The 27,990-nt window shown below is 51.6% G+C and overlaps 1 protein-coding gene across 1 annotated transcript; it reads right to left on the bottom strand.

Annotated features, from left to right (window-relative positions):
• Positions 1–27,787, bottom strand: LOC119102253 (uncharacterized). Its single transcript, XM_037225617.1, has 12 exons — positions 27,723–27,787; positions 24,017–24,679; positions 23,379–23,636; positions 22,193–22,296; positions 21,365–21,414; positions 20,015–20,163; positions 18,583–18,714; positions 17,679–17,741; positions 3,094–3,184; positions 1,542–1,681; positions 1,341–1,415; positions 1–63 (listed from the first exon to the last, which is right to left on the bottom strand). Exons 2-12 carry the CDS (start codon positions 24,512–24,514, stop codon positions 1–3), a joined length of 1,623 nt encoding a protein of 540 aa, XP_037081512.1. The 5' UTR covers positions 24,515–24,679; positions 27,723–27,787.
• Positions 27,788–27,990: the final 203 nt, after the last annotated feature.

Genomic DNA, 27,990 nt, shown 5'->3' with positions numbered 1-27,990 from the left:
TCATTGTGACAGCGGTCCCACGACACCGTACAACGCCACGGCGTGCACCGGTTGCACCACCGGCTGTCGGGGACGGCGGCGCGTCGGCGAGGCGGCCGGGCGCCGGGTCACGTCCACTTGTACTTTGTGGATGTCGCCGACAGATGTCCCCGCGACAGTGACGTGTCACAGATACAGTGACACGGGTACGACGTGGGCCGACGGTCTGCGGGCGATCAACGCAGGGGGAACCGATAGAGGGACGTCAATAAATGAAGGACGGAGGCGCGGGCATTTAGCAGCGTGGACACCGCGAGCGAGCGAGGGGTACGCGAAACAGCCGTCATCTGTGCAGGTACGGAGCAGCCGGCGGCCTGGTCGTGCCGTGCAGAGCCAGTGACTTAGTGGCATACGGTAACGATCGACGAGCCGGAAGGATAGAACTTGCGACACTTGACATATAACAGAGAGGCGCAAAACACTGATGACCCGAGGAAGAACCAGTCGGTGAATCGCGAATCATCAGGTGTAGCAGGCATGCTGCCGGCCGGCTGGAGGTTGCGTGACGGAGGTCCCGGAGCGGCGCGGAGACGACAGGCGACCAGGGGAGGTACGGACGAGCTACTGCGGCTGATCCTCACCAGCGCAGGGTCACCGAGGGAGCACCGATCGAGCGGACGCCCCGGCACACCTAGCTGCTGCACGCGTACCTCTCTGCGCACTCTGCTCCGCCGTGAGCGCGCATGAAAGTCGACAATGCTAAGACAGGCGCAGGCTTGAGGCCACGAACAAACAAGATCAGCTGGCTGCCAAGCTGAGGTCAATGCAGACGGGCACCCCGCTGCAACTATGTGCACAATGCGGAAGACAGCTACTCGCAAAATAAGAGGCAGACAGCACGCAGTACTCGATGAGGCGCAGCACGGTCGCGACACGCATTCGTTGTCACCTTGTGAGCAAATACGTCACGGAGCATGACAATTCCTGCCATGAGATCTTTGATTGCCTGCACAAACGCCGGGCAGGTATTCTACGATTACACAAGCGCAGTGGGAGCGTCGGCGACACGTCCGCGCGTCACCCGCCGGGGGGCTCGGAACGGCACGCCGTCCAACGCGACGACCACGGTCCCGGCCATCTCCGCCGGTCCCGGACGTCGGCCCCCGCACCAGCTCACCAGCGCCGACCGAGCGCGTCCCCGGGGCCGCTGCGCTGGGTCAAGCGGACGGCTGGCAGCGCGCGCGCCGAGGCGGCTAGTGACCGGCGAGGCCGGCGGCGGCGGCCGGACGCAGCGAGAGGCCGGCCACGGCCGTGACCAGCGCCGGCTCGAGCGGCGCCGGCCGGCCGCCCTGCCGGCTCGCCTGCCGCTGCAGCTCGCCAGACGGCGACACCACGTAGCCGATGTTCTGGTAGTAGAGCGGGTCGCCGGGCGCCGGCTCCGGAGCCGGGGCCGGGACCGGCGCCGTCACCGCCGCCGCCGCCGCCGCCGACGGGCCGCCGTACCGCGGCAGCCGGATGTCGCCGGCGGTGGCCAGCGAGACGACGTCGTCGCCGCGGCTCGGGCTCGCCGGCACCAGCTGGTCCCGCAGCGAGTTGTCCAGCAGGTACTCCTCGGTGTCGCTGTCGGGCGACTGGTCCTCGAACCAGGGCCGCGCGGCCGCCAGCGCCGCCGCCGGCCCGCCGGTGCTCCACCAAAACTCGCCTGCCAGGTCAGACGGCCGTGACGTCCGATGGCGAATGTCAGACACGAGCGTGCTAGGCTGGCCACTGATAACGTCCGGCGAGCACAAGGCTACACCAGCCTGATTTGTATGAATCGCAAGGCCACGTTCAGCCTGACGCCCTGCGAATACAACGTACCGCCAGTCCAACGTCCGGCGAACACAGGGTACCGCCAGTCCAACGTCCGGCGAACGCAGGATACCGCCAGTCCAACGTCCGGCGAACGCAGGATACCGCCAGTCTAACATACGTCAAACACAGGGTACCGCCAGTCCAACGTCCGGCGAACACAGGATACCGCCAGTCTAACGTTTGGAGAGCACAGGGTATCGCCAGTCCAACGTCCGGCGAACACAAGGTACCGCCAGTCCCACGTCCGGCGAACACAGGATACCACCAGTCTAACGTTTGGAGAGCACAGGGTATCGCCAGTCCAACGTCCGGCGAACACAAGGTACCGCCAGTCCCACGTCCGGCGAACACAGGATACCACCAGTCTAACGTTTGGAGAGCACAGGGCATCGCCAGCCCAACATCCGGTGAACACGGGGTACCGCCAGTTTAACGTCCGGCGAACACAGGATACTGCCAGTCTAACGTTCGGAGAGCACAGGGTACCGCCAGTCCAACGTCCGGCGAACACAAGGTACCGCCAGTCCCACGTCCGGCGAACACAGGATACCGTCAGTCTAACGTTTGGAGAGCACAGGGTATCGCAAGTCCAACGTCCGGTGAACACGGGGTACCGCCAGTCCAACGTCCGGCGAACACAGAGTGACGCCAGCCCGATCGCCAACAGACGCGCGGCTTCTGTCAGTAGCAGTGGTTCGGATTTGGTGCAATGCGGCCGATTGGTTTTGCGCCTGACACGTTTTATTTTGACAGCGCCGCGTGCCTCCCGTGGCTGACGACGCGCATGCCAGGCCTGGCGATTGTGGCTCAACGCGATGCCCGACCGGAGGCATCCAATCCAAACCGATGTCGCATGTGGCGGGTGCGCACGGCACCGCCCGCCGCCGGCACCGCCACAGGACGGCGGACCCAGCCGTTAATCACACTGTGGCGAAAGGCAGGGCGCAGCCGACTCAGGCCGTAGCTTGACATGTGCTGCCATCTTCTGTGAGTGGGAAAGATCGATGCCGAACTTAGAGGCGACAGTTTCCGTGGCGTTACCGACAGATAGCCGAGTGGAACCGCATTGACAAGTCGCGCCCCGAATGACGACACCGAAGTGCGCTGGTTCGTGTTTTTGGGCCGGAGACAAAATGAGAACGAGCGCTGATAAGACCGACAGGCCACATGGGCATGGCAGCCAGCAGCAGGATACATCAACAACACCCGACAGGGGAGCGTTTCGCCCTGGAGAGCGCGGCCGCTTGGAGGTGCACTCACCCGACTGACCATACAGGGATGATCCGCCGGTGGCGCCGCCGCTCGGTGACCTCTGCTCGTCCCGCAGACCGGGCCTCAAGTCGCGCAGCATCTGTGGACAGGACGCGGCGGCACGTCACACCACTCGACGTTGGAGAGCTCTCATCTCAACCACCACTCATCTGGGACCGGTACCAGTTCGACGTCCTCAGCCCGAGCCAGGCGTCTTGGGTCTGCGAGTCCCGAGTCACCTTGTCACCTTGAGGGTGCGAGTCCCGAGTCACCTTGTCACCTTGAGGGTGCGAGTCCCGAGTCACCTTGTCACATTATCAGTCCAGTCAAGTCCCGTTTCGTCATAGTCAGAGTCCAGTATGTTTTCACGGGGTCGCACGAGACAAGGAAGCTTCCCACCCGACCGTCAATGTACACAGACCATCAAGGGCAACGAATGCAACGTGGTAAGCCCAACCTGACCAAAACCTCGGCCGACCCTAACACATTGGAAGGCGACTGTCCTCGCTGAGTGTAGACCACCGCTCTGTCATGCACTTCGCTTTGCACATATGCGCTGCGCTTTGTGCGAGAGCATACTGTAATGTCCGTCCGCTGGCTTCCCAGACATCGCTGACAATACGGTAGCAGTCACGGCCGAGAACTCGCGGCGTCAAAGGCAATTCTGTTCCACAGTGATCTACGAGACGCATTTGGCGTTGGCTTTGCCTGCCGGGCATGGGGACGAAACCTGCTTATTCGGTTTCGACTTCGGAAAGCAGCACTTTTCCTCCGATGGCCCCCGGTTGAGCTTCGATCTTGAGCGATTTCCCACAGCTAAATTCGGCATGGGCTTTATGTGATGTCCTAATGGCTGGCTTCGAAAGGGCTTCGGCCTCCCGCAATTTTTGAATTACGCAAAAATAACTTCCAGAACGGCCATAACTTCAGCTTCGTACCATCTTAGAATTCTGGACCTTCGGCTTTGTCGTGGTGACTTTTCACTGCACCTGCGACTATGTTTCCCACAACCGACAAATAATCTTGTAACTGTCACTGCTATCCACTTACGGATCCGAGTACATGTGGGCGGCAAACAGTTCCCCTCTGTTTGTGAGCTCACTGCATCGGCTTGACAAGTGTGCTTCGAAAACGCTGAGGCCGTTGTTGTCATGTTTTAATATTGCACTAATACTGGTATTGCAATTGCACCGACTCAAACAATAAGCAGCTTGTTGCAATGTTTCGAGAATAAAATGAACATGAACATGAATATGATCATGACCATGGCTTCGGCCTGGTGATTTTAGACTGATGAGTTCGACTGCCTTCTCATTTCCTAACTCAAAGACGCTGACTTCGGCTTCAGCTTCTTGTGCATATGATTCCAAGCCACTGGCTTCGAAATATGCTTCACTTTAAAAAAACATAAAGTCAGCGGCTTCGGATTTGGCTTCGCAGTTCCAGCCTTCTACGCTACCTCGGCTTCAGCTTCCGCCCCCCGTATTCAGTCATTGTTTTCGCTTCGGCTTCGTCTTCGAGGCAAGAAGCCTGGCTTTGAGCCAGCCCCTGGCCAATACCCTAGAAATCAGTCTGACAGCGCAAGATGCCGTGCTTGCATTCATACGCTGCACTCGGCTTTGTCCTCCCCTTTACATAACAATACGTAATAAAGAGAGGACACGATGTGATCCGCGCTATTCGTTTTGGGTGTGCTAAATCACCCCCGACCCATGCTACCCATGGACTGAAATATTTGAGTTGGGAGACACTCCACTATCCCATATTGCGACAGGTTGTTTATGAGACGTAGCAGCACCACGCCGGCAAGAAAAGCTCCGGGGATGAACACCTGGAAATCCACACTGGTTTGTGCGTGTGCGTGTGCGGGGGGAATCTGGCGATAAGAAACAGCTATCATAAACATACTATGTAAGGAAACATCCAAAGAACTGTTCCTACTCGATAGTCACCGAAATAAGACCTAAAGCATAATGGCACTAACAAGCAACCCACGAGCGGCAAGAACACTCGTGCTCAATCTCCCCCCGTCCGCGAGAACTTGGGACATTTGTGGGAGCTTTACCACACCGCGACTCGTCGTGCCTCTTTTACGTTCGCTTCCCTCAAGAAACGCCCAGAGAAAGCCCGCAACTGGTCAATAACCCTTTCCGCACATACTGCATTCGATAAAGCCGAAAATGTGCAGCTTTCCGTCATGCCACCTATCGGCAAAAACGCAAAGATCAGCTTATGCGGGCGGCGCTGCTGTCGACCGGGCAGTCCTTCGGCGCCGACCCGGACATGGGGGGCCAGAAATGGGTCGGCCGGTGCTCAAGGCTCCGGCGCCCGACATCGGCGTCCGCCAAGGTTGCCGGCGGGTAGCGAAGGTGATCGTCGGTCGGCCGCCGCGGGCTGCGAGGTCGCTGACGCCGGTCAGGAGCGGCGCGGCCGGCGGCACGCAGCCAAGGCCGCCGGCGCATGGCAGGCGGCCGGCAAGGTCGGCCCAATGACGCTGTCCATTGATCGCCGTCCCAGCACTGTGCAAGGGATCAATGACAACCAGCCGTACGCATGCCCGGCCATGAGCCCGGCGACAAACCGGCGCGTGTGCTTGAAAAAACTTGTGATGGGCGAGAATATTTTGCTCTCGTTTAGGGTCGCCTCGAGACCGATTTACAATTTGAGGTCCGATTCGAAATTCAAGAAAGCTTACAGATTTTTGAACATACAACTCTGACATACAGCTCGCCGGAAAAAGTTCCACCCGCTGCCCAAAAAACTAACAAAATCAGAGCATCTATACTTTGAGCAGCGACGACACGACTCGTGGCTTTTGAGCCAGGGACGGAATGGCGGAATTACATTGCATTCAACATATTCATTGCACGTATAACATTAAGGTATGTGTTGGGGGTTTGACGACGCGCCAGCTGCAAAAGTTATCACTACCAGGTATCCATATGTATAATATATGCATATATATATATATATATATATATATATATATATATATCTATATATCACACGCGCCGTGCCTTACAAGGTGAAAACCAATCACAATTGCAGTAAATGTTGGGACGGTCGAAAGCCCGCATTCTCTATGCTTTCACACCCAGCTTTGCGCTTTATCTGAGCATATCACCCCTAGAAAATCCGGAACGTTCTAATTCTCCCATTACATGTCAGAAGAAGCAGACAACGCAAGAAAGCGCTCCACGACTTATCATGAAGCAAACCTTCGATTTCACACTATCATGACGCCAACTTTGCTCCAAATGATTCACGTGGACACAGCGAGCAGAAAACGAAGATCAAAATTTTACCTTAGGCAGACCGGAATGCCAAATTTATGAGGTCACGTCCTTCTTTGTGTCATGTGTTATGGTCATGCGTTCATTAACATCTAAAGATAAATTACTTTACAAGACCGAGTTCGAGAAACAGATATATCAAGGCGCTGAAACCCCAGAGGCGGCCGTATTTCACGAACGACGGGTCATCGGCATGATTAAACGTTCCCAAATGAGCGGTGGTGCCACAGCATTCTTCGAGCAGCATCTGCTGGCACAACGCTGTCCAACTCCGAGATACCAACACAACTAGCACACTGATCACACCAAACGCGAAAAAAGAATCTTTCACATGCTCACTTCATTATCACTTGTGTCCGGCTTTCCGGATATGTCGCATTACTATGATGTATCATCATAGCATGCGACTACATGACAAACAAAACACGTTAGTCAGGATATTCTTAGTGATACGCATATCAATGTACCGTCAAATCATCCGCCACAAGTGATGGAGAAGCCTTGCCTTCAAGCCTTGATGTAGCAGCGGGAGCGTCACCCTATATACTTTCGGGGACCTGCCCCCCCCCCCCCCCCAACCCACTGCTATCTTCAGCCCCCAATGCTCTTAGAGCTTCCTCAGTGCATATGGACAGCGGGAGTGCTGGGCAAAACAAACGCAGAACAGTTGCCTAAAGTATTGATATTCTGGGTAGTAAGTACATAAACGCATCACAAACAGTAGCATGTTAATTTCGTAATCAGAGTGTCCTGTAGGCACCTCATGTTTTTTCAATGGTAACTCTTTTATATATCAAACGAGTCAGTAAATGTTTGACCACTTTTTCAAATGATAACCCCTGGATTGGGGTAGCGAACAACCGACTGCAATATACGGCAGTTTTTAAAAGTACGGGGTGGTCCAGTGGCAAGTATCGCAGCATTCTAACTGTGAAGAAAATACAACACAATCAGTGACAGCGGTACTCATCACTGATCCCTTACAAAGGTCTATTAATATGCTTTTTTCTGTGAATAACACCCCTTTCTAAGCTTTTTGCAAAAATGGCAGCTCGCATTGACTTGAAACGGGAAATCATTCCTCCACAGAAGAACAATTCTGAATCTACGAGATTTTAACAAGGTTTTTTTACATCGAGGACGCAAATTTAAGTGGCCGAAAAAGAGAAATCTGGTTTTAGGGGTAGGTAGGGTCAACCTTGTTGGCTGAGATTCCTCCACACGACTTAATAAAGGGTCACCGTGGTATAGTAGTACTGGAAACAATCCCCGAAACCGATAATTAAGAAAATAACAGATTACACGAACCTGTTTTTCGTTATTGTAATAATGTCATGAATTACTTACACTCAAATAACTACCATAAACCGCACCCACACCAGAAAAGAAACCCATACATCCCTTCAACATTCTCCCGCACCCCCGATCTTGCCATCACGCCGAGCACGCGGGGGAGGCGGCAGCGAGGTACCCCGCATCACCCATCACGCAACAGAGGTATAACAATGGGACATAGACCAGCCGGTTACTGCACTTCTAGCTTATCCGTTGATATCGGTTTCACAACCATAGGGTACAGACTGACCTCGCATTCTTACACGTGTCAATGCGTTCTCATATGGGTGGATTTATCACGCTGGTCAAAATACAAAGCAATACGACCTAAATCCATACGTTCTCATATGAATGCATTTATCACGCTGGCCAAAATACAAAGCAATGCGGCCTTTGGGAGGTGGCAGATGACATCACTACTTTAAGGTTTTGGGGCGCTCTGATGACATATAATGCATTATTTCGGAAGAATTTCGTGACCTTTTCGGGTCAGATCAACAGCTATCAACTCCCGTCACACAGACTAACAGCTGCAATTTTGCGGGTATTTATAAGCGTTTGATTGTGTTTGTTGGCATTTGTGCTTAGATGGATGCAAATGGTGTCATACACCAGACTATGGAGGTCAAGCGAGGTCGCATGCTCACAAGCACAAATTAACGTGGCCGAAGTCATTTGGCCTTACCACGACCCCGATATCAACCTTGTCTGGTGGCCATCACAACATGCGCAAATATGTCAAACAAGCACAGAGCCGAACATTACAGGTGCCGAGATTGTACTATTTTGTTCTCAGCCCCCTCAATCCATCACCATTAGGGTCCAATATTGTGCAAACCAAAACGCGCCCCATCAACCATCGCTTCGTAACTAACAAGTGTTATCATGTTTTTCTTTGGCGGAGAAATAAAAATGTTGGCCACCTGCAACCAGATATCCGAAAATATTAACCATCGCCCTGATTCGCCATTTTTTTGTAATGCTGACTGATAGGGAGGGGGATGGGGACGCGAACCCCGGCGTTTTCAAACTAAGGAAGATGGGGCTCAGCGAAAATCTAGTATATTGGTCTCAACGGAATATCCCGATTGGTACCATTATGTTGTCGGGCCAATAATTGTACCCAATCATAGCATGTCAAAGGTCGAATTTTCCAGCAAATCGCACTGCTTCAGCTTTACAGCATCACACCTGTGAGACCAGCCATGTGGCGGCCAAAAACGTAAACATGTGTGTTCCGCGTTCAATTCTGAGCACAATGGTATCTACTTATATGCGTTTTGGGCACACATTTATGAGACATGGCTCCGTCCACATCCAAATGTCGGCCGACCGCGCGCGTCCCGCGGTATCGTCGGCTGCCGCCCGCCCACCGCGCTGGCCGCAAATCGCTATGCAGTGCTCTTCAATAACCACCACTGCTCCGAAACCAAAAAAGTTTTAAACACTTTTCTGGCGTCGAAACGTAAGCAATTCATAAAACATAAGCTACTGAAAATTTGGGCGAGATTGCACAACATGCCAGGGAAGCATTCTCAAAAAGGAGGGGGCGGTTGCATGAACCCTCCAATCAGGGCGAGGGTTGAGTGTAAATGCATTGTTGGACCGATTGAGAAAGTCACCAAGACTTTCTTTAATTGGCTTCCGTCACAAATTTTCGCAAAAACATGCATAAAGCTTCCGATGACGAAAATAACGATAATTCAGGCTTAAGGGCGCGCCGGCTACCCCGGTCACTTGGCGCCCGTCACCACCTACACAGATGATTCAGTATCAAACCAGTTTTACACTAGGCATGTAACTAACGTTCACAGTCCGACATCCCCCGTCATATCTAACTTCATTCCTAGAGCAATTTGATGGGGCTCAGTTGTACCAGACAGCATGGTCTCCCCCGAACTCCACGCGCGTAGTCGAACAATGGAATATGATTTACCGTAGCTTATGCTATGACCGGCATTCATGTGCTCCAGGCGCAACGCTGTGGGGGTATGTGGGACATATTTTACAAGAAAAAATGAAAATGCTGGTACCAAGGCCTGAAGTTGATTCCTTGTCCGTGAAATAGGCATGTTCTGACACGGAAGCTCAGTACATAAGAGTTGATTCAGCTCATTACTGCTCTAGTTACTACGCTCAGCATCACTACACTGAATTTCAATTAGAATCCTCTCCAATTCAACAAAAGTTTGCCCACTTCGGAAACGATCCCAACGCAGCCACCTTAACTGTCTAAACGTAACTCCCCGTATATGGGATTATGCTGGAATAACGACAATGTGTACGACAACACGGCATTTCGATACACCAGTACCATGCTCACTGCAGGTAAAACGGACCACGCCCTATGCCGGAATAACCGGGTCACCAGTTCGTAAGATTGGGCAGTTTGTTGGCTGCATTACTTGCCAGCCGACTAATATTTGGTTCAACCCGGCTCGATCCCGATTTGAAACCCCATGCTTGATTCCGCCATTCAAAGGACGACCCCGAAATAAGGCTGTATGTTCTTAGACGGAATACAAGTAGATTCAGAGCTCGCAGCTACTTTATCCGGCCCAAAATGAACTCCAGGCGGTACGTGTGGGAGAATGTAATCAACTCCACTGACCCGAAACCAGGCGCAAATCTGGCTTCGCTCCGGGTACAGGTACCGAAGTTGACGTACTCAGTACACCTAAGGCTTCTGCCCCACCGATGGTCAGCTCCGTTTCACGGCAGAAATCGGGCATGCATGGGGTTGATCGGGTTTCGCCAAGTCGACTTGAACCCTTTCCTTTTTAACCACGCTGAGCGTTTGTGGACCGACATCCGCTCAGTCGGAAGCTCCGGTCGCGTGTGACGCCCGCGGTCCGGCCAGCGACGGGTCAGCGGCCGCCGGCCGGCCACTGACCCTGCCGTCGCCGCCCGGCCCCACGCGCCGCCGGCGCCGCCGGGCGCGGCGCGTCGGGCGCCCGGGTGACGACCTTGTCGCGCCCCGGCCGGCCCGTACGCTCGCGTTGAAGCTCCGCTGACTCAGCGGGCGTCAGGGACGCACGGAAGGGCATCGGAGGTCATTCCGGGTACGTGACGGACACGCGCGGCGGCGCCGGCGCCTCATGTCCGTGGGTGGACTGTTGCCGTGCGCCCACCGCCGTGCAACCCCCTCCCCCTCCCGCCTCTGCAGCCATGACTCTGCACGGCATGTGAAGGACTGCACTGACGTCATTCGGCCGACCTGCCCTGGAGGCCAGGGTAACAGAAGACGCCGGCGGCGGCCCATCCTGCAATCCTGGCAGTCCGCGGCCATTGGCCCCGAGTGGCACGCGCCGGGCCAGTCGACTGGCTGGCCGGGGGGAGGCAGCCCGGACAGTCCACCTGGAGGGGTGACTCATGACGTCAGCCACGGAGTTCCGCCGCTGCATTTTGGGCTAAAAACCGCGGTTTGTCGACCGAGTCGGCTCACCATTCACCGAACCTTGAACACGATCTATGGCGTAGAATTAAACGTCACGTTCGGCGGTGGTCTTCATCTTTTCCTTTTGATACGTCCTCCTTTTTGCAGCAAAAATAATAGCTTGTTCAAATGTACCAGCAACGCAATGTTCGAAACGGATTTCTAATAGACGCTATCTGCTGGATTGATTATTGCATTCGTAACTGCATATTCGACACCGTGCCGACAAAACACGGACATCATTTGACCGCCCATTCATGAAGCTTTGTGATGTGAAAACCCGAACTTTTGTGCCACGATGTGTATCGCGGGAGCGAAATGAACCCCACTATAGATCCACCACACACAAAATTATAAGAAAACCCAAGAATTTCGCTCTTTGACAGATCACATAACTCTAGCCATCACATCGGATTTTTCAAGAGAAACGTTGCGCCTGTTTGTGCGAAAACCGTCACTTCGGATTTTGTATGATAGTGAGACGGCACCAGACAGGGATGGAATACACACCACGACGTATTGAAGTGGGAGGGGGGAGGGGGGGGGGGAGGGGCGCAGAGGCACGCGCCCTCATTGCTCGATTCTCGATGAAGGTTGAACATTCTCAGGCAAAAAAGGTTTGACTATGTTCATATAATTCCTTTTAGCACATTTCGCCCCACAATCTACGCTTACGGAGTCCTCAACATCTTAGTAGAACCTAGAAAACTTTGGCGAAGCCCCTGAGCACTATCAGTTTAGAAATAATTCACTATGTCATTGCAAAATGACTAGTGCCGGTAATTTATTCCATGCAATCATTTAGCGCTCGGTTGCTTCAGTTCATAAGCTTCAAAATACAAACAGAATTGCATACGGCGATGGCTCCTGGGTTCTGTTCCAGCCAATGAACGCTAAAAATAAGATTAAAACGACGAAAATCGTGCTACTCGACGCCAAGTGGGCCAGACCCTTTTATTTGGGGAGGGGAGGGGCAGGATATTTCACAATCAAGGGCCCTTTGTCAACCCTGTGCCCCCCCCCCCCCCCCTCCCCTTGTCAGGACTCTGGCTGTGCCTCTACGGCAGCACATCTCGCAGTTAGCCGTTTGTGCCGATCGACTAAGTTTTATCACATACTTCGACATTCCTCCACAGCATTTATGCCAAGACCAACGATGAATTGCCTTCTCAACGCATTTTCCAAAGGTTTAGCGTAAAATAATTATTCCATTTTTGTAGATATTGAAGTAAGCGTGAGATATGATGACACACGCTCACCTATGACTATTGCTATGCCTATAAATGAAAAAACTGCCCCAGACAAAACAAATTGTCTGTAACTGTGCTTCTCAACATGTCATCGGTTGATTGCGTCATGGAATGTTTGCATGACAGCACTCGCTTGTAGTTCTTCAATCTCCCGAGAGGTGGCCTGCGGCAGATGTGGGCTGAGCCAATCATCGTTTGGTGTTCGTGTTTTGGCCTTTTATCGCGGTGTCCTCGCACACTCATACGTGAGTTTAAGGTGCTCACTTGCATTGAAATATTCCGTCAAAGCGCTATGATTAAGTTCTTCGATTGCATAAACCTATTTCGGTAATAGCTAGACAGAATGTATAACTTCCTCTATTATATTGCACAAAACGCAAGTCGTATTAAAACATTGCATAGTGTGCTAAACATTGGCTGAGAGTCAACTGACCAACGTTACATCTGGAAATCGTGCTCAAAAAACGCCTGATATGTACATCCCGACAATTCTAATTGCATTGACCTTGACCGGCGCATCGCCAATGAACCGCGGGATTTGAATGTAGTTACTATGGCATTACGGATGCCTGGACAACCTCCAAAATCTGCGCGAAAAAGTCTGCACATCTTCGCGGACGTTTAGCTCAGAGCCTCAAGGGTTTTAGGTCTTACGGACAGGGCTATGAACTACACCGAATGACCTTCAAAATAGCTTTTTCAGTTCAAACCTCCCACAAATGTGGAACACTCCCTTCACTGACTGAGGAGGATCGTACAGGAATTCGGGTAAGCTGAATTCAAAATATTTGTGCAACTGATCTGCAGCTTTCAACCATGTTTTATCTCGGCGCGAATGTGAACAACCGTAGTCCTGTGTCCTGGCACTAAATTCGCTGCGTCGTTTTGCCTAATGGTTCTGATGGCTTGAAGTGGTTAGGTAACATCCAATATCAATGACCGTGACTTTAGCAGAGGTTAGCCATGATCGCGGTTACATGAGATCACTAACTGAAGAATGTGCCAAAGTAACCCCGTAGACCGTCGCACCATGAGTGAGAACGTCTCACATCAATTGGCGGTGGCGGAACAGTCAGTTCACGTCAAGGGGAATTCGATTCTGGCCTTGAAAATCGTTAAAATTGGTATGCATTTTGCAGCACCCAGTTGCCGTCGTCGTGTATGAAGTGTAAGTGCAAGGTCACGAAGATAATAATCAGAAAATGGCATCAGACGGCCTTACGATGGCCTCACTTCACACATTGGAAATCACGGCGGCATGCTTTGACGCCAACCAGCCATACTCTGCGGATATCAGAAAGGCTACGTCGAGACGGTAGGACGAGATGGGACGCCACTCAAACCGAAATGACACGTCAACTGTACGAAACAACGTAAGATCATCTGATGAAAAATAAAAAAAATATACTGGCGATGCGACTCGCTATTTTTTGCTCTGATAAGTACGTCTGATGAGACTCGTTCCAGAACTACCTTTGAACCACATAGGTGTGAGGTTTAATCAACCGACGCCCCTTCCCTCCCCCCCCCCCCCCCCTAAGGAGTTTGGATGACAGTCACGCTCACGCAACGCATCCGAATAGGATTCTGAGCGTAGAACCTATTTACACGAGTTTTGGGACTATCTGACCGCTCCTTTGCATTGTTGGCGGTTCAGAGGCCGCCCTGTCCCGCTGTGCGTCGGTTCAATAGCAGCTGGGCTGGGGCCGGGTCGTCGCGCGCCGCCGGCCCGGCCCACCCCGCCCTCGTAACCTGGTAAGCAGGAGCGCAACCGGTGCGCACGGCTTGGCCCGCATCTGTACCGGCCCAGGGGACCCGTTCGCTCACGAATGCCGACCGAGCTGAGCATGAGTTGTGTTCGACCTCATATAAGACGGCAGTTCTGTGTGCAGAACCTGAATTTAACGAGTGGGGTTGCGAATCATCGCCGCGAAGTGTCCACTTGCATTCATTTCCAGGTCTTCACCACTCTATTATTCTTGGTAAATATCTGGTTTGGGGGTTTCTGTATCATGTCCGCATTTTTTTTTATCATCCGCAACTCCTTCCCGTTCGTAGTTTGTACTAGCATCGGGTGTAATTTGAGAAAATCAAATCCTTTTACGGCTTTTGCGCAGTCCAATTCTCCTGACGATGATGGATGTTAAATGACCGTTCCATAAGTCAACTCCTTTTACGCAGTCCGAATCCGTAACAGTTTTTTTTCAGCAGTTCGCTATTCTTGTCACATAACGTGAGCCAGAGTCCTTATCTGAGCATTAAACGTTAGAATCCCGATGCATCGGTTGGTTACGGAACGACACGGTACAAATATAGTCGGTCGGATTGCCCGTAGTCTAAGCCGATCAGCTGCCAGGTAAATACGGCATGATTCAAAATATTCATCGCAATGTACTTATCAACATGAGCGCTGCACGAATTAGCCGAAAAACCTCCAAACTCAAAAGAATTGCCCTTTAGCCGGGGTGTTCGCGTAAGGTGATGTTTCCATTTCTTCGACGCTCCACTGTTTGCTGCAAAATTTGCAGGTTGCTCGCTGCCGCTGTCGCAGCTTAGTTCCTGAAACGTTCGTCTTCTAGCGCAACTTCTAGTTCACTTTCCAGCTGCGACTAGCTCCGCTTTCACTTAAGCAGAGTTTCTTCTGTTGCTATAATGTTGTGCGCGTCATTCACTGAAGGGACACGTTTAAAAAAATCAATAATGAGTTGGTGTTGCCATCCAACAGACGTGTTTTGCTAAATACACGCACCGTCTGAAGGACGGACCGTTTGGAGAGCTGTTGCGCCTTAAGAAACGACATGTTAACGAGGCCCACACATATGAGCCCAGCAATACTTACGCGTATCATTTCGCGTGACCCAGCGAACTTGTATTTTTACAACGCAAGAAAATATACACATTTGAGTTGAGCGCCTATCTTTTCTATGGTTTCCGTAGGCTACAAAGCACAACAAATAAAATGAATATGGATACTTCATACAAATGGCAGACTTCCTACGTCAATGCAATCATTTCAATGACAGGGTCGGCAACGGCAGTTGGTAAAGGCGCCTAGAAATACAAGAACTTGTTAAATTACATCTGCAAGTAGATTGCTCAGCGCAGTGGTCACTGCGCTGATCTTCTGACATACCAGATGCCCCCTCGTTAATTAAGCGTGGCGCGTATATCATCCATATAGCTGACGTTTAAATCACAACCCTTCACAACCATGACTAAACCGCAGTGTTCAATGTCGAAGGGGAGACACGCCACACCCTACGGACGTTTTCGGGCTCTCAGTGTTAGGCTTTTTTGCAATGCTGGTGTTGGTTAGTCCATCTTGGAGAGCCTGTTTTCGGTTCCCTTCGGCCCTTTACTAACAGCCATTCCGGTCTTTGCTCACTGTTTGCTGGGGTGATTTCGACTCGCTGCACTAAACAACGTTTAGTAGAGCTATAGATACGCAGTAGTAAAGGTGGCGCCACCACAGGCCCATGCACTTGACGTTATCAAATCGCCCCGTGATGGCTGGGTCCAACGGCCTCCCTGGAGACGCACAGGCACGAGGAACAGGTCAGATCAGACCGGCTGCTTCTAGATCACTATGCGCAGCTCCTGGGAGGGCTGTCACTGTCCCACAGCGCCCCTCCCGCGTTGTGGGCGGCAACGAGCGGCGGGACGCGGAGGGCGTTGGAATGCCGCGCACGGGGAGGCGTTCCAAACAGGTGCGAGCTGGCGTCTCTGCCCTGGACGGCGCCGCACTACCCTGGACGGCAGTGCGGCGTGACCGGAGTCACCTCGCCGTGCGCCGCTCTCGGAAAGGCGGGTCCCGTCCAATGAAGCACATTTCCGCTGACACACGTTTGTTCGCGGGGAAATCCAGCAGCAACTCTCGAAGCCTTCCCTAAAGCCTTTTGATGCGTATTTTCGCTCAATGAAATCATTCGCTCAATGGAATAATGGAATCATTAGCCCAATGGAGTCATCTACATTTTAAAATGTAGATGCAATAACGGAATTCCACAGACATGCCCCGCTTCAAATCAGTCTTTGTGTGGTACGGCTTTCCACTGAATGGATCAAGAGATTGAGGCGTGTCTCTGATGGCTTGGGTTGCTTGATCAAGCAGTGGAGCCAGTTTGTCGATATCGGGTGTAAGCTAGCGATAAGATTCACACGTCAAGTAAATATATTAACTGAGTTGTTAAATTATTTGTCTCAAGAAGATTAAGATCTTCGACAATTTGTGAGGGAAAACCGGAGCATTTTCTAGAGCATTTGCCTGATTAAAAAAGGACAGAACTGTATGTTTCAAAACAAAGCAACAGGACTTTGTGCAGAGGAAAAAGCGAATTTTTAAATCAGGGGCCAAATCACTAAGAACTTAAAATCTGACGACAAATTTGATGACGGAGAAGATTGTGTCATCACTAACACATTGGTGCAGCCGCACACTAATCAGACTTTCTCCGTCTCTACGTTGTGAACAGAAGCGCTGGCACGTAAGATGGTATGAGCTGCGTTAGCCAGTGACTGACTCAATGATGTTACATTTGCCCTTTTGGACGAATTTTCCACCTTAGCATGGCGGGTGTTTGAGATGGCCGACAACAATCTAATTTATATTAGGCATAATTTTATTACACCGCCCATACACTGAATACCGGTTCATTTACTGCCGATAACCAAACAACCTTTTGTCTTTAAAAAACCTGCCAACTTCATCACTAACGCGATTGTTGGATGAAAAAGAATTGATTTTGGGGGGAATTTAGTTTGCCAAAAGCCGAAACAAAGAGAGATACAATCATTGTTGAAACCAGTGGATTATAATATTGTGGGACCAGACACCTCGATTGCCCTCCTGAAGAGTGTGTGGACATGTGGTATCGTAAATCACATAACACTCCGATAATAGAAATTGTGATATATCGCAATCATTGACAACGACATATCACAATCATGGACAATGATACATCACCACCATTATCCAATATCTATCACTATCATTATCCTGATATATCACCGCCATTATCGGTGATATATTACCATCATGATAAGTGATATATCACAATCATATCAATGATCTATAAGACTTCGTAAGTACTTCCTGTGCACGACAGCATACTGCAGACACGGATGTAATGCAATGATGAGGACATAAATCAGAAACATATGAATAAAAGGCATAGGAATACAGGCACAAAAGGCGTTAGTACACTCGTGCCGCGGGCTAGCCGCGTACCACCCGCCCTTGTTATGCGGGGCGTGGCTGGCGGCAGACGGGACGCTACATACCATGGGGGCGGCCGACTCCTGCAGGCGCCGCTGCTGCAGCCGCTCCCGCTCCAGCTCCTTAAACTGGACACACAACAGCCAGCCGTCAACACCGGTGACTACCGACCTGCAGCCAACTGCACTTCTCTCGGTATCTTGAACTCGCGTTAAGTTTTCCCAAAATATGGCTGTGATCCCCGCAACTGAAGAACGAAGTAAATTCTTGAAATGTTTGAACTGTTGCAATTCTGCCATGCCAAGGCAAAAACCCCTCAGCACCATTAGGTCCATCGTTTAGGGGAAACATTCCTAGGTTTGGGTGAATTAAATTCCCACCTTGTGAAAACGTTTTACAGTTTGTACTTTACATGACAAGATACAGTTTATTTTTGACAGCATCGAATGATAAAACTGACTACATTTCCGAAAAATGACCCTTAGGCGTGTTTGCCTTTGGACGGCAGAAAACGTTCTCTCCACAGCGCCGCGACGTTATGCGCTAATGCATGGCATCATTGTTTAAGAGCCACTACCACTGAGATGCATGACTGTTGTAGCCATATGCAAACATGATAGACAAAGCTGCCTTGTGCCGTTCTGGTTCACGAACCCAATAATTTACATCATGCTTTTCATGAAGTTTCTGTCACGAATCCAATATCGCAAGATTGAAGATGCTTGGGCTGAAAATAAGGAGAGGGGCCTTTCCTCGAAGATTAGCATTACGTTCATGGTGCACACCACATGTTTTGCAACTCAAAAAGCCCCCAGATCTCAATGCCATGGAAGAGATACCAAGCGATGGTTCATTGCACTGATCGAACCGCGACAAATGCCGTGTGGTCCATGGACCTCAACGATCGGTGCCCAACTGGTCCCTGGAACTGGTAACAAACGTAACGGCTACGAGGGACACATCACCTACCATTTGTACTCCCTCCTCCAGCGTGCGGTTGGGCGACATCTGTTGGCGGTATATGGAACCAGAGGGTGCGTAATGTGACGTCGAGGACGGCAGCAGCACCGGACCGGCGGGCCCCGCCAGCGTCCGACCCCCCTGCAGCGGACACGGAGAACCGCCGATCAGCGACACAGGGCGCCGAGAGTGCGCCCTGGAGCACCCCTGGACAACAGCCGCGATGCCACCGAGCTCAGGGATTTTCGTTGATCGACAGGCATTGAAATTCCGAGCTGCAAAGTCACCAAACACTCAGAGACGCTGTAAGGGTATTTGCCCTCGGTGCCGGCGAAGTAAAGTCCGACGAATGCCTTTGCTGATATTGAGGTGTGTTCAAGCTCTTCTTGGCAACGCAAAGCACTGGTTCGTTGGGTCATCTCAGACAGAGCACACCGAATGTGCATCCGAACAAATGTGTACATTTGCCGACAGAGTTGGCATTTGTGTGCATGATGAGGGAGATACTTTCCAGGCAAATTGCCTACCAAATTTCGACGTTAATCATCCCTCAGCACACAGCACGCGGCATGTTATAGGGAAACGTCAGACGTCTTCACGCGACAATCGGAAGGTCTGCCATCGAATAATAACACACATTGCCAGTCGATGTCGCAAAAACCCATAATGGCCGACAGAAAGGTGTCCAGAGTAGTTTCCAAATTACTCCACCGCTCTTTTGCTTATTTCTATTCTAAGGTCAGAATCGCAGAACGTAACAATGTGTTCTCATGAAATCCATCAATGCCGAAAAATAATACCAACCCAAACCTGTCATCTCGAGACTTAAGCTCTCGAGGAAAATTAACGTCAAAGCCCACAATCCGTAATCCTAAGCTGCGCTGCAAAAGCCAGACAGACTGCGCCGATAGATAAGGTATTTCCTATTCCTCGTTGATGTCATTAAAAACACATCATATGTTCACAAACCAGCGGCGTAGATCACCTACCACACAACACTCTGCAAATGTAGTCAGCACAGGCAGCTATACCTCAGCACGTATACAAATATATTGCGTGGCGTGGTATCGGCGTGGTGGAAAGAGGCATGTCGACAAACGCAAGGCACGTTATTATACCCTGGAAGTTCACTGCCGCGGAAATCCGCGCACGCCGAGCTCATGTGCTGTATCTACACTGCAACATGCACACCCGTCGTGAGCGTGCATGGACGCATGATACACGATGAGCCACATACCAGTGCAACTGCGAACTGAGTAAAAGCACACAAGCAGTTCCAACCATTTCTATTTTGCGCCCGGCCTTTAAACTACGGAGTCGGTGGCAGCGAAGCAGCCCATCTCCGCGGCCGACAGGAGCACGCAGGAAGGCCGGCGCGCGCGGGCCACGCCGCCACGCACGCCCGGCTCGGAGGCCAGCGGTCCACGGCCGCCTCTCTCACCTTGGTGCGGCCCAGCTTGGGGAAGTTGCGGTGCCGGTTGATTTTGAGTGTGCGGAACAGCTTGCCGAGGCGGCCACGCTTCTTGGCGGCCGGGCTGACCGCGCCGCCGCTGCCGCTGCTGCCGAACGTCCGCCAGCCAGCCGCACCGTCTGCTGACGACAGCCGGCACGGTCAGTAGGGCTCCAGCAGGCAGCAACCCCTAACAGCCGGCACGGTCAGCAGGGGCCGGCACGCAGCACCCCTACACAGCCGGCACGGTCGGCAGGGGCCGGCACGCAGCGCCCTACACAGCCGGCGCGGTCAGCAGGGCTCGGCACGCAGCACCCCCCACACAACCGGCACGGTCAGCAGGGCTCCGGGACGCAGCACCCCCACGCAGCCGGCACGGTCAGCAGGGCCGGCACGCAGCACCCCTACACAAACCGGCACGGTCAGCAGGGCTCCGGCACGCAGCACCCCTACACACCGGCACGGTCAGCAGGGGCTCCGGCACGCAGCACCCCTACACAACCGGCACGGTCGGCAGGGCTTCCGGCACGCAGCACCCCTACACAACCGGCACGGTCAGTAGGGGCCGGCACGCAGCACCCCTACACAGCCGGCACGGTCAGCAGGGGCCGGCACGCAGCACCACCTACACAGCCGGCACGGTCGGCAGGGGCCGGCACGCAGCGCCCCCTACACAGCCGGCGCGGTCAGCAGGCTCCGGCACGCAGCACCCCCACAACAACCGGCACGGTCAACAGGGCTCCGGCAACGCCAGCACCCCTGCACAACCGGCACGGTCAGCAGGGCTCCAGCACGCAGCGCCCTACACAAACCGGCACGGTCAGCAGGGCTCCGGCACGCAGCACCCCTACACAACCGGCACGGTCGGCAGAGTCCCGGGACGCAGGGTCCCTACACAGCCGGCACGGTCAGTAGGACCCCGGGGGCGCCAGCGCCCCTACACAGACAGGCAAGTCACGAAACGGCGTGACACTGCGGGTTCGGCGGCAGGGGCGAGCAGCGGCACACTGTGACGCCAGCTGACCGCGCACACGCAGGGGGCTAGTCCGCCGAAGGTGACTGAGAAAACCGCGCCACAGCATGCACCATATCGCAAAAATGCGCATTGCTGGCAACACATGGGAGATACCATGCCTAAACTAGCGCCGCCGTCATCCCCCACCCGCCTCCGGCCCCGGTAATGCGGTCACCCTCTCCGCTTGTTACACCGCCTCCGGCCCCGGTAATGCGGTCACTCTCCGCTCGTTACACCGCCGCCGGTACGAGCGGGCCCGCGGCGGCGTGAGCAGCCTGGATGACAGCCCGTCAGCCCGCTGGGCTCGGCCGGTGGCGCCATCTCACCTGCAGCGCAGTCCTGGGGCACGGCGTAGGAGGGAGAGCCGGAGCGCAGCCTGTCGGCACACAAGCGCATGCGCACTGAGGCCTCTGGTAATAGACGGGGCGGTCGGACGCGCTAAACGCTGCTCGTCAGCCACGACTGTCCTCGCATCGCACCATCTGTCGCGTGACCATTCCCTTATACTTTTCTATTCCCGTACTCCGTCTCTTGTTCCAAATACAGGCTGTACATTACTGAATGATTTTCTCATTGAAAAGGATCTCTACTGCAACTTTGTGCCGTTTATTCGTCTGCTTCACTTCATCATGTTTGTTAGTCACTAAAACACCCTTTTGTGTCCAAATATCTTGCGCCGATCCGGATTCCTTCTTTAGCGTTACAGTGACCGCAGCATGCCCTTTTCATTTGGAACGGTTTTCAAGCAAAATTGGACTCCGGCATCTTACCGGGCTGCTTTTTCCTGCACATGTCTGCTCGAATGGCCCGCACACAAAGACTGCTGGAGGTTCCCAGCACAAGGGAAAACATCGTGATATCCGGATAGTTCTGTAGGTCACGACAGCTGATAAACACTTTTTATAATGCGGCGCCTTGGAAGCTGATCTACATGCTGATTTTTTATCACTTTCAGAAGCAGTGTGACCAGATTCAAAGCCTCAAAGCAATGACTTTCATCGCGTGCTAATATGTGCGTTTGTCAGTCTCATAAACGTTCGTCTTACGGAGGCGCAATGAGCATCTTATGATTGCGTGTTGTACAGGGCGCATTTATCGCTGCGTCTTGCTCCGACTCGGAGCCAAGCTCGGCTGTGCCCGGCTCAGGCACTAACCCCTGTCGGCGCGCGTGCTGCTGGCTCAGCACCCGGCTGTCGTACACGCCGTAGCCGAAGCCGTATATTTCGTCTTCGTCGTTGTCGCTCAGACAGCTGGACGGCTGGAACGGGGACCCGGCTGTCACACTCAGATGTCGCGCAACAGACATGCACATCCATATAACCCACAACGTATTTTTCCCCGGTGCGCTACACTCGAAGAGATCCCCTACGAAGCGATGGGGAGCATCACCGGCGCCAGCAGCCACAAACCATGGCACACTACCTGATCTGTGTAACGAATATAAGGTTATAGGGGGTTATTATGGTAGTTTTTATCACGCATGCTAAAACAAGCTTGCACTAAACGCTTTGCAGAAAAGGAAGAAAGGTAACAGTTGTGGATGAATGAGCGAGAGAACGAATAAAAAATGCATGCAAGAATGAGTGAGTTAATGAACTGATTTGTAACAGAGATGAATCGATAAAATTCCATGCCATAACCTTAAGCGTCTACAGTACCTGCTTACAAGGGCCTGGCCCGAGACTTTGTTCTGATGACCTTCCCATCGGCTGTGATTTCCCCCAATGACCCGTACCAAATGAAATATTGCATTGAATAACAGTCAGCCTGCATTGCATTCCAGTCATGTCAAAAGCCAAACGTGTACCCCGACAGTGTATGACAGTTTACCAAAACGGACCACAGTCACGGGGCAGTGTCTAGCAAATCGAAAACAAAATGGTGAAAATCCGCGCATAAGCAGCTTTTCGCCCCTCTTGATCTCTTGATTTCGCCTCTCTTGAAGCTTCTTGATGAGAAGCTTCACTTTAGGACGTCCACGGAATTCCTGCACTTGCAAAATCTTGATAATGACCCCTCGCCCAGCAGGCCCACCCGACCCCGAGCACGGCAGACCCATCCTGACCCCGAGACCGGCAGACCCATCCTGACCTCGAGCACAGCAGGCCCACCCTGACCCCCAGACCGGCAGTCCCATCCCGACCCCGAGACCGGCAGACCCATCCCGACCCCGAGCCCAGCAGGCCCATCCTGACCCCGAGACCGGCAGACCCATCCTGACCCCGAGCCCAGCAGGCCCATGCTAACCCCGAGCCGGGCAGGCCTATCTCGATGGCCGCTGACTGCCCGTCAGCCGGCGAGCGGCCCCCGAGGCGACGGCCGCGGCCCGACACCACTCACCAGGTACTGGCCCGGCTGGTAGATGGGCTGCGCCGACTGCGTCAGGTCGGGCTGCTGCTGCTGCTGGGGCGGCGGCGGCGGCGGCGGAGGCGCCATCAGCGGGGGCGCGCCCGCGCCGCCGCGCACCTCGCCGTCCAACACCTGCTGCCACGCCTGCTGGCGCAGCACGTCCAGCTGCTGCAGCACGTCCTGGTAGTGCGTCTGCACGTCGTCGGCGTAGCGCGACGCCAGCCCGTTCAGATAGCCGGTCTGGCCGTCCTGGCGGACACGGGCGCCAGGTCAGCGCGTCACGAGCGCGTAACGCCACTCCGACTCGGGGGGCGGACTGCTGGCAGTTTAGCCGCCGCCGGGGCCACTCACTGGCGGGCGCTTCTCCCCATTCGACAGCCAGGGGTCAGTGGTATACACCATTATAACGTTGAACGATGTGATATAGAGAGAGAGAGCACGATTTCGACACAAACACAAGTGATGCACATGTGTACAAACCATGTACACACAGGCACTCAATAAGCATGTGTGTAAAGCGGGAGCACTTCATAACCATTATCGCTAAAGAGGGATGTTTCATGGAACACATGACACGGGAAAAAACGACACGCAGAATTCTATAATGAATTTGACTGGCTGGCACATACCTTTGTCGAGTACGGCGAGTTGTACAGCTTTATGCCGTCAATCACCAGCTTGTTTTGAAGCATTTGTCTCAGTTTCTGAGATGGCAGTCTCTTCAGTTCGGGCAGAGGCGCCTTTGGTTCTGGCGGGCTGCCACACGTACTGATGCTCTCGGAATTTGTAGCGCAGGAGTGACATATCTTCTGAGGGATGTACTTTGATGCATGGTATGTGGGCATTCTCCTGTTTTTCTCGACGACACATTTGCATTCACCAGACTTCAAGACTTCTTCCACGGTAAAATAAACTGCAGTTGCCCCTTCTTCGCGTAACTTTCTGACGGCTTCAAGGATTTTGAACCTATGTGTCGGATTGAACACACCAACTGCATCAAGGTCTTGTTCCCCGATTTGTTTGCATATTTCCAGTTCGTCATATCCATTGTCCAGAAATGATTCCGAGTACTGGCCCAGAAAGAGCGTTCTGAGCCAGTTCTCCACCGTTGGTCGATCCATTTCCATCGTGTCACGTTACTTCTGTACTACACAGACGGATATCCGAATGCATAACGTTCACATATCAACACGCACATTCATCAGCTTCTTTGAGTGCTTCACGTTTTCTTATGGAACAGTGCACGGTAATATTGTTACCAAAATCTTTCGATCTTCTCCAGTGTACGACCACTGCAAGGGAAAGGTGCATGTAAGGTCCGGACACGAACAAGCATAGCAGCACAAATACTACATGCCGCATCGCTTTGGGCAGGACATATTCAAGCTTTGCAATACACTTAGTCTTACCCTGTTAAGTCTTCAGTCATCATTTGCCAAATAGAGGCATTTCATGGCGTTTTATTTTTGTGTGCTATACTAAGATATGTTCGCAGCGTCTCAAGGGGGTTGTCAAAGAGCCACACGCTGCCCATGCGAACACACTCCTCCCTCCGCCACCACTGTTGACGTATCCTTTCACAATCTTTCCTTCTAATAGCCACCGTATCGACCGATAAAGACACTTATCAATGGCGCTGATGCCAAACATCTCGCAATTTTATCCTAATCCTTTCATCTACGGCGATCTTTATCCTGGCGCTCTAACCACAGGCCAAGTCAAGCACCGACCTGCGGCGGTAGGGATACCTGTTTGCCAACAAAATGCGTGTACTGCATATACGTCATCTGTGCGCTAAAAACGGCCATGCTTCAGTTACCATTTACGTTGCCGGATAAAGATATGACACATGACGGTACACAACAACAACCCATCGTACCTCCGAGCATTTTTCTGAATTCATGCGCGTATCGGATCTTTACTGCATGTCAAAATATGACTATCACCAATCCACTCGCACACGGCGGTGATCCATTAGCCTTTTGAAGGGCCAGCCCCAGTTTAGACTGGCAAAACAAAACTCGCCACCTGTGTGGCGAGAAGGTAAACCTCAATGAAAACGACAAATTATGACGAGCGCTGCCGCAGAACGACACGTCTTCATACGCATCGAGCCGGAAGTCGCCGGGACCCACGAGGATGACGTTTTGAACAACGAAATCGCATCAACCTTGTAATTGTTACACAACACCTGGTTCAGAAGATAATAGGGGGAGAGGCTTAGCAAGCTTGATGCTATTTTTCTCATCGGCAATGCAATACATAATTAACAAATGCTGAAACACAAGATTCCTTCCCCCCAGTCTTTGTCCTAGCCATGGGTTTCCCACTGAACAATTTAAGCAGTCAGTGGAACCTCCATTGAAAATGAAGACACTGGTTAGATACCTCTTTAACGCAAGATGATATGGACACTGGAGAGCAAGAGGTTTGTTTGCTTGCTGTTAAATGTATTATATACTCCCATGCCATGTATGATGAAAGCAGTCAGCCACTATTTACTGAGGTCATCTTGGTCACAGGTAGATAAAACTAGGCCTATAAAAATACATATAACCTAGCAAGCTAGTGATGGAGAAGCCATACTCCTCACACAAGCCAGGAGAAGCTATGGCATAGTTTCACAAAAACAAACAATTTGCATGAGCTAGCTGACATGTCAGAGAAAAATCTGGGAAAACTGGGTCTGCAGTCAGAGTCAGATGGGACCAATCTATTGATGTTGTCCAGCTGCAAGGATTGGACCTGGTGATATACCATTGTTTATTTAAACACATACAGGGTCATCACATACTCTATTGACTCTTTTTACATCTTATTTGAATTCAGAATACCATCCTGGGAGGAATCCAAAAAGGTTGACCCATATCTTTAATAATTGTAGACTTTGCTTTCTGTTACCACCACAGGAGTGTTTCCAAACAAACTTCCCACCATAAAAGTTGCTTCAATTTCCTGTCAAGTCCACAGCATGCCACATTTCTCCAGGCTTTGGCCATTGTGGGGGTCACAGCCCAGTTGCCCTAATCCTTTGGATCCATCCACAGGTCCAGTGTTGGAAAAAAGGCACCACAATTCTGGACAATTACCCACAATGCAAATGAAAGCACTTATCCCACATCCCAGAATTGTCTGGACATACAAACTGATGTTAGTATTCAGTTATGAACAAATTCTAGGCAATCAACTATGATCAAAATAAAAGAATGTACTCTTCACCCCCAAAATAGCCTGAAGCTTAAGCACAATGCTTCACCCCAAAATTCAAGAATCATCTGCAGAAAGGAATGAACCTCAGAACTCAGTAATGAGTGAATGATTAATGTAAACAAGCTCTGCCCCACAGGTATGTCCTATCAAATCAGTGGCTGGAACAGCTTGGGAGGTGCCTGAGGGAACATACCCCAATTTCCCAAAATTTTGTTCAATCCATTGACATGATCACAAGGCATGTTTTGTACAAAAGTCAACATTTAGGTAAGGTAGTTTTCCCAAAATTCCAGTTTTAACTGCCCTCAATTCTGATTTGATCCTGTGATCCTATACATGTAGTTACATTGGTGTGTCAAAGTGTGACTATCATGAAAACTATTCAAAATGTATATAACAAAAGCACAATTAGTTTCAGCACATGTCACTTATGTTACTTCTAATGTTAATGTAAATATACCACAGACCACATAAATTCTGGCCCCTAAACTGCCTCTGCATGTACAACACTTTTCTGGCTGCTAATGAGTTGCCCCTCTGACTCTGAACCTGAAACATCTGACCTGCACAGTACATTCAGCAAGTCTGAGACCCCACAGTGCTAGGATAACCTTCATCCAACAGGAGTCTGGTGCTGATTGGTTGATTTTTAGCAACAGGAGGACCAACAGGCAGAGAATCATCAGCCATGGATGTATAACCATGAAATAATATTGACATCCCTGCCACTTGAGTGGATAAATGCTAATTAACTAGCAGAATCCTAGCAATACTTGCACACACACACACACACATTGCACATCCTGCTTAGTGGTTATCTTTTATATAGACATCGCCATGCAAAATGAGATAACACCACTGACTCCCAGCATGTTATACTCCATGCAAACTTCACCATTCCAGGCACAAAAAATTAGCAGATGTGCATAATACAGGTGCATTTAATTTTTAAGCATTCCATACAACAATTATATTTTCAAGAACAAAGGAGTAATTGGTGGTCTTCTACACCTCGCAAGACCTGATCCTGTTTTGAGACCTTGAAATGTTACCCGACACCTGAGCCCCACCCACAACACACAGCTAATCCAGATTCAGAAAAGCAAGTTTTAAAACTGCACAAACCTTGATGTCCTTAACAGCCATTCATCATAGATGGAGCAGGAAGCCATCATGTTTCAAAGACGAGCCACACTGATAATAGGCAGTCATATGACATTCCTAATTACGAGGGGGACCTTCACAATTTAATCAAATATGACTACTCCACATAAAACATTGGGGCTAGGTGTGACCAAAATGAGCAAAACATATATCATCATTGTGCTTGTCCACAACTTGCCATTGGGTGGCATGCTGTGACTGTTGGTTAATTGGTAAAAGGATTACACAC

This window comes from Pollicipes pollicipes, unplaced genomic scaffold (genome assembly GCF_011947565.3).
Source record: "Pollicipes pollicipes isolate AB1234 unplaced genomic scaffold, Ppol_2.1 Scaffold_5724;HRSCAF=6776_pilon_pilon_pilon, whole genome shotgun sequence".
NCBI classification, from domain to species: Eukaryota; Metazoa; Arthropoda; class Thecostraca; order Pollicipedomorpha; family Pollicipedidae; genus Pollicipes; species Pollicipes pollicipes.
Note: the sequence above shows the minus strand (reverse complement) of the source record. Positions and strands in the feature narration are given on the sequence as shown.